The sequence below is a fragment of the Euphorbia lathyris genome, chromosome 4, assembly GCF_963576675.1.
Source record: "Euphorbia lathyris chromosome 4, ddEupLath1.1, whole genome shotgun sequence".
In the NCBI taxonomy this organism is placed as follows: Eukaryota; Viridiplantae; Streptophyta; class Magnoliopsida; order Malpighiales; family Euphorbiaceae; genus Euphorbia; species Euphorbia lathyris.
In genome coordinates, this window is record NC_088913.1 from 12,989,789 (window position 1) to 12,997,480 (window position 7,692).

The 7,692-nt window shown below is 35.2% G+C and overlaps 1 protein-coding gene across 1 annotated transcript; it reads right to left on the reverse strand.

Annotated features, from left to right (window-relative positions):
* Positions 1–232: 232 nt before the first annotated feature.
* On the reverse strand, positions 233–3,769 carry LOC136226051 (probable indole-3-acetic acid-amido synthetase GH3.1). Its single transcript, XM_066014338.1, has 3 exons — positions 3,339–3,769; positions 2,082–2,183; positions 233–1,851 (listed from the first exon to the last, which is right to left on the reverse strand). Exons 1-3 carry the CDS (start codon positions 3,656–3,658, stop codon positions 486–488), a joined length of 1,788 nt encoding a protein of 595 aa, XP_065870410.1. The 5' UTR covers positions 3,659–3,769; the 3' UTR covers positions 233–485.
* Between the last annotated feature and the right edge of the window lie 3,923 nt (positions 3,770–7,692).

Genomic DNA, 7,692 nt, shown 5'->3' on the forward strand with positions numbered 1-7,692 from the left:
GTAATAACATTCTAATATTGGTGGAATACATCTTCGGCATTTAACTTACTTTTTTGCATCCAGTGATCCATTGATTACATTTTACGCAAGTTTATGGGTCTAACTGAATATCTTATGAAAATTGAGGGGACTATCGGAATATTTTAAAAGTTAAAGGACCAATAAGACAAATTCAGTGGACAAATGATGTACTAAGCCTATAAAAAACAACAAAAAGATTAATGATAAAAAGTACACACAAAAAACTCTTTATGTTTTGTTTCCATTATATTGAAAGAAACATCTAATTAGATCAAACATCTTCAAGGTCCACATCATTTCCACTTGGTTAAACATTACACCAAAAACTACTTATATATCCTAAATCAAACTAACCCTTTTCCCAAAACCTACTAAAATCCCCAAATCCAAAAAAAATATATATATCATAAAAAAGTTCTAATTTTTTTACATATTGGTCTTATTTTTTTTTTTTTGTTTGGCCATCATCTTCTTCTTTCTGGAGTCCACTTAGGCAAAGACGGACTAAAATGCGAAGAAACTACTCTTGAATCGAGCAATTCCATAATTGGTGTATAATTCACACATCTTGGTACCTTGTATTGATTTATTGATGCCCCTCTTGATATTGCATAATCCATTAACTCCTCAAATGTACCATTTTTCACTACCCTTATCACAAGTGGACCGATCGAGTTATCTGCGACTCTGCCTTGTCGATACACTGAGTTTAAAGATTCTTCCATTGCGAGACAACATTGGTTCAATACCTTTTCACTCGGCGAGTTTGACCAGTCTTTCACTAGTAGTTCCCAGTATATCACATAGTGGCCAGGGATCGTCTTTGTATCTGCGTAGCTCGTGTACTCAACCACACTTGTGTTGAATTCTCGGAGGAGCTCTGATGCATTCTCTACTGCCTTTTGTAGCTCGGCCTCGTCGGTTTTGTCTGAGTCAATACTGAGTAATACGTTCTTTCTCCTTACAAAATGGAATTGGGGAGCTAAGTTGTGAAAACCAGTAACTCGAAGAATGTCACCAACTCTGTATCTGTATAACCCTGCGTAGGTAGTGATGACGAGCTCATACTCTTTTCCCACCTCGACGTCGACGAGGTCAACGAGTTTTGGTGGCGAGTCCCGAGTTGAGTCGGGATGGTGAGGCAGGAACTCAAAGTAGGCCATGTTTGGCATGATGGTATACGAAACCTCTGAAGGTTTGCACATAGGGTTAAGGTTTAACCCAAAATAACATTCTGATGAAGCATACATAGTGCAAGCCGTCGGTAATCCGTCGCTATAGAAGTCAAGAGTAGGAATATATTGAGCCATGGCTCCAGTCACAATGACATCAAGATACTTAGTATTAGGCCAAATTCTCTTGATTATTCCACCCCACTCGCCTTTCCCACATTCAAATCGAATGAATTCCGCAAGCTCAGGATCCGGTTTCAAGATTTTCGCCATACAATCTTTAATCGAAGAGTCAGTAACGCGCTTGTTAAGCATTCCCAACTCGATATCATCAGCAAGTTGTGCCCAATTCAGCTGAAGAAACCTAATGGCACGAAGCAACCCGGAAGCAAAAACCGCACCAACACGAAGAACCTGGTGGCGATCCAGAAGGCCACAGAGCATTTGAGTGTACATACTCTGGAAGGAATCAGCACAAAGAATCGCCTCATTTGGACTCGTGTAGACATTGTAAGGATCATACGGACGAGTCTTGAAATGGTCACTTTTATAGTAGCTAGTCAGTACAGGACGAGCCAACAATCCACCTTGAGTTTTTGTTTCAGATTTCACAAACAAGAAATACAACCCTTTCCCTTTGTCTAATCCAGGCACATACCTATAAATAAAAATATCAATAACTTTGTTAATTTCTGACACGATAATACGATTTACAAAATGATACAACCTAATTATTGTTTTTTTTTTGGTAATGTATACTATAATTAGTCCTTTTTTAGGACTCTAAATATTATTAGTATTGATTATAAAAAATTGACATATAACATGGTGCATGTGGATGGAATTTAATGAAATGATGTGATATAAATTAGTAAAGAAAGGACTTACAAGTTCATGACTGGCATGAGTAGACTATATAATAATTGGCGACGATCCAGCTCTTCTTTTATTGTTGGCATCAGCTTCCTTTCACCTGCTGATGTTCCTGAACTGTATTAATTAAAATTCAACAATTAATTAGCAACAAATTAATAGATATAAAGTCTTCGGTTACGATAAAAAAAAATCACGTAACATCTATCGACTATCAAAAATTGAATTAAAAAAATATCTATCGGCTATCAAAATCACTCAATAGCTATTTTAGAAGAAAAATCATTTAATATCTATAGATTATCAAAAATAAATAAGCTCTTAAAATCACGTAGTTGTTTACTGTTATATAAATTAATTCATTTTCTTATAAAAATAGATATATACAATTTTTTTCTAATATGTTATTTGGAGCAAAAAAGAATAAAAATAGCTACGAAAAAGAGAGTCGAATAAATATTTAAAGGTATTTGGTTTCTCATTTTCTGGCTTAAGTTTGCATTTTCACTTTAAAAATAAGAGTTTTAAGTAATTCTTTTCTTTGATAATAAGAGTTTTAAGTAATTGGTTAGTGACTTAGGCCTTGTTTGATAACTCACTTAATAATTTAAATTAAAATATTAAACACTTATTTAATTTAAGTACGTTTGATAACAATTATTTTTCCACCACTTAAATTAGTAAATTAAATTAAAAAATACTTATTTTGGTAAGTCAAAATATTTAACTTTAACATTTTAAGTTAAACATTATCAACTAACATTTTTATAATAATTATATCACTCAATATATTCGGCATTTATAATATGCGGCACTTAAAATTCAGTACTTATTTTTTTAGTACTTAATTTTCAATTTTATTAAACAACACCCTACTGTTTGACTTTTACATTTGAAAAGTAACATCTTACAAATGCAGGAAATACAGATTTTTTTAAAAAAATAGTTTTTCCCAACAGCAAACAACAAACATCTTATATCCATATATTGATCTGAATTTGTTATTATTCTAATTAAGTGCAATCTATATCTCGAATTTTTTTTACAGTTCGAGATAAAACTGGTTCTAGATCATTCGGAATGTGATATAGTATAATTTTCTGAGTGATTTAGTATCAGTTGGTCCGAATAAACGGTAGATTGTGTTGCACGAAAACGAAAATAGAAACGGATACAGCAAACATTATTTTTAATATAACCTTACAAACGGACACGGATACAGACACGGACCGGAGAAACTTTGTATGATTATTATTCAGAAGAGGGAATTACCTAGTGAGGAATTCAGAAATGGGATGAGCAGACAAGATAGGAGAACGATCACCATTAGCAATACGTTGAATTTCCGGCTGAAGATCTTCATACGTAATAATCGGCAACTTACTTTTCAAAGTTTTACGATCATTAGCACCGTCGAGTTTGAATCTTTTCAAGTACTCTACGTTTTTGTTCCGGCTCAGGATTTCAGCCAACACTTTCTCTTGAACAATCTCGGCATTTCTAGTCATTTCTTCTATGAATTGCAGCGCTTTCGCATCTTTATCGCTCGCCGGAGGACCCAACGGCGACGAAAGAGCATTCTCCACCGCCATAAGTAATTTTTTTTCTGTCTCGGTGACGAATTTTAATAAGTGATGATTTGAAAAGTTTCAGAAAGGGATGGAAGAATAAAAAGAGGATTTTAATGGTGGTTTGGATGGGTTGGGGGGAGAGGGGGGTTTATATAGGGGAAGAAGATGATGCCACGTCATATGCCCATGTAAGAGTGGGGCCCACGTTAAGGAAGAAGAGAAATAGAAGGAAGGAAGAGATAAATAGAAGATAACGTACGAATTCAGGATTATCTTTAAAGGAGAAGAAAAAGTTGAACTCTTACTTGTAAATTTGGGGTAAATTACAGCCGCGGCCACTGAACTTTACTTATTTTAACATTGTGACTAATAAATTTTAATTTTTAATTATACGACTATTGAACTTTACACTTATTTTAATACTGATGGTCACTCAATATCTCAAAAACTAAAAAATTCGAAGATTTAATTATATTTTAATGAACTTTAATTCTTGAAATTTTTTGTTTTGAGGTCATTTGTTTAGTTAGGAAAGAGAGTGAATTTTTAGAGAGAGAAAGCTCCAAATAATGTAATTTTGGAAAATAAAAAATGTGGTTTTATAGTAAATATCTTTTGAAAATAAGGAAGAAGAGAAATAGAAGAATTTAGGATTATCATTAAAGGAGAAGAAAAAGTTGAACACTTACTTGTAAATTTGGGGTAAATTACAGTCGCGGCCACTGAAACTTTACTTATTTTAATATTATGGACACTGAACTTTAATTATTATAGAATTTTACATTTTTTTAATATAGATAGCTGCTTAATGCTTCAAAGTTATTGTTGTTAAAGTGTAAATTTCAGTAATAATATCGTTAAGAATTGAAATTCAGTAACTCTAATGTTAAAATGAGTAAAGTTTAGTGACCATGGGTGTAATTTATCCAATTATTATACTAGACTGAATACCTAAATAAGAAGATGAAGAACCAAATTGTACAATTTACTTTTTATTATAATTTAAGAGATCTTCAAATAATGGCAAGATAATGGTCAAATTTAACTTATAACGTTTTTGAAAAAGTGCAAACTTAGTGATAACATATGAAATAGTGTAAATTTAATCCGTACAAACAAGGCAATTTTAGCATAAATTACCAAAAAATTTAAAAAACTATTTTTATTAAAAAAATTATGAGTAATTTAGGATCCGTTTGTTTTACCTACTGTTTGTTGTTGATGTTTGCGGTTATGGTTTGTTGTTTGCTATTGAAAAAATCTATTTTTCCAAAAAATAGGGATTCCCTAATTTTTATAAAAGGCTACTTTTTAAGTATAAAATACAAACATCAAATTACTAACTAAACATCTAAAAGTCTTCTTCCGAGATAAATAGGAACAAACACTCCTTATATGCCACAAATTTAATTGTGAGCATTCTAACAGATTTTTTTTATAATTGTATTAGTAATGTTAAATATATTAGATATAATTAATATTTTAAAAACTCAATATAATGATTAAATAACAATCAAATTAAAACTAAAATTGATATTAGTTAAATTTAGTCCACTTTATACTTTTAAAACCAAATCTACACTTAAAAACGTTAGGATTAAACCTTTGTTTGTGGTAGATTTGAAGGATAAATAGGGAGATAGGTGTAGTTGATACCATTCCGGCACACTATACGCCGGAATGGGTACCACTGTGCAAATCAAACTTGCACAGTGGAATACTTTTTGGAACAGTAACCATTCCGGCGCGTGTGGCGCCGGAATGGTCACTGTTCCACTGCGCAAAGCGACGGGTTGTCATCCATTCCGGCGCTCCAAACACCGGAATGGTTACGTTTCTTAACCAGAGTTAAAAAACAACCCCTCCTTTATAAATAATTTTTAACTACTCCGACCTTCCTATTTATCTCCCAAAATTGCACCACACACGGCTAATAAAAATTTAGCCTAATCATTTTGACCCTAATTGAATTTGTCGGTAATGCAGATTAAAATTATTCTATTTACAAAACAATTTCAGAGTACAAATTTATTTTATCCTAGAAAGAAAAAAAACAAGAGGGTGATGAAGAAATGTAGTGGAGAAGGGGGACAAAGTGGGGGCCCAGTACACGTAGAAGGGGAAGAAAAGAGGGGACATGTGGGGATAGTTGACCGCCATGTCAGCGGAGCAAAATAGGGGAGAGAGAGAGAAGAGAGTATAGTATACGCGTCACCCAACCACGCGGCTACTTTTGTCGGTCTTCGATGGCGATAGTCTGCCGGCGGGTGCGGCAGTTTTCGCTGTTATACCGCTGCACGTGAGACACATGCCTCCCCTTATTTTAAAACAAATCTCTCTTCCAATTATATACCACCAACCCTACACAACAATTTTAAATTTCATTAAGGTAAAACTTTAATTAAGGTTTAATCATAATTACTGATTTAAATTTGTAGTTTTTATTTTTTTAATTTTTTTGAGGGCTTAAAGCATTTTTTGGCCATTGACCTATTTAAAATTTGTGCATTTGGCCTCTGAGTTATTATTTGGTCACATTTGGCACCTAATCTATCAAATTAGATAAAATCCAACCCATATTGAATGAAAAATTAAATGTGTTGCAAAATTAACAGCAATAACCAATACAAAAACCACACATGACACATAAATAAAATTAATTTTATGATATAGTTGGTACCAGATGAAGATGATGACCTAGCCTGACATCGACCCTCACGATGACGATTGCCGGCGAGATTGCGGACTGCGCTATCGCCCATCTATTTGACAGGAAATCATTCACAAAACTCACCGCAATAAATCCTGCAAAGCCCTCAACTTCTTTTGCGGATGTGCTAAAGAAATCCATCGCTGCGACAACTATTCCCTCGACCACGACAGCTCCCAGCGCCTCTCTGCCGAAAGTCACCGAGGAGGGAGGATTCAAAGAAATTAGAATTTCACAGAAGTTATATGAGGAAAGAATCAAAGAGGTCCAATACTCAATGATTGGGCGGGTATCGCTAAGCAAGGGCGAAATGCCATGGAAGCATTCTGATCTAAAGCAGAAACTGAATCTATTCTGGAAGCGAAATATGGACTGGAAATTAATTTCGCTGGGCAAGGGCTTCTATCAAATTGTCATGCCGGATGAACAAGCACTGCAGGCTATCTGGAGTCAGGGAACCATTTCGTTAAGGCCAGGAGTTATCAGGTTCTCACCCTGGACCCCAGGGTTCAATCCGGATCTTCACAAATCCACGTCGGCACAAGTCTGGGTAAGGTTTTATAATTTACCTTGGGAATTCTGGGATACCAGAATCATTGCTAGTATTGCTAGAGCTGTTGGTACTCCCATTAGATTTGACAAAAACACTGTTAATGGGGAATTTGGGCACTATGCAAGGGTGCTAATTGATGTAGAGTTATCTCTAGAGCTGCAGGATAGACTAAGAGTTGATACTGATGACCAGAAACAATGGGTATTTCTCGAATATGAGAATCTCCCTCCGCTATGCGGAATTTGCTCTTCTGTAGGGCACTCCTCCTCGGCCTGCAGGAAAAACGCAGACCCTCAGACGAGGAAAACTACGCAGCAAAAAAAACCCAGCAACATGGTTTGGCGTCGCCATCAGGTTGAAGCACAGAATACGGAGGCTAATCCTCTTGCTACTAAAGAGGCAGAAACTTGTGAGACGACCTGTGAGACGCCTCATTTACAAATAGTTCTGCACAAACCCGTGGGTGGGGAGCAAGAACATGAACAAAGCGGTAAGGATGCCTGGGGAGACGATAGTGAAGAGGAAAAGGGCTCTGGAGCAGATTCAGAGTTTGAGTTTCATATGCCAGCAGGGCTTCCTAAGCAGGTAAACTATTTAGCAGAGACTAATGAATGGACTCAACACAAGCTCAGATCAAGCAACAGAGAAATCTGTACTGTCAATGAGTTTGCTGCAGAGACAAGTGATTGGATAACAACTCGCAGGAAAAATAAGGGTAGCAAGAGTGAATCTCGCATACAAGGGAGAACTCGTCCACCAATTAAATTCATATGAATATATTATTCTGGAACT

Bases quoted from the DNA above. Each gene is read 5' to 3' on its own strand.
- LOC136226051 (XM_066014338.1), bottom strand. From the start codon at position 3,658: ATGGCGGTGGAGAATGCTCTTTCGTCGCCGTTGGGTCCTCCGGCGAGC. The intron at 2,184-3,338 runs GTAATTCCCTCT...TAATTAATACAG, and splicing joins ATTTCTGAATTCCTCACTAG to TTCAGGAACATCAGCAGGTG. The intron at 1,852-2,081 runs GTAAGTCCTTTC...TTTTATTTATAG, and splicing joins CTCATGCCAGTCATGAACTT to GTATGTGCCTGGATTAGACA.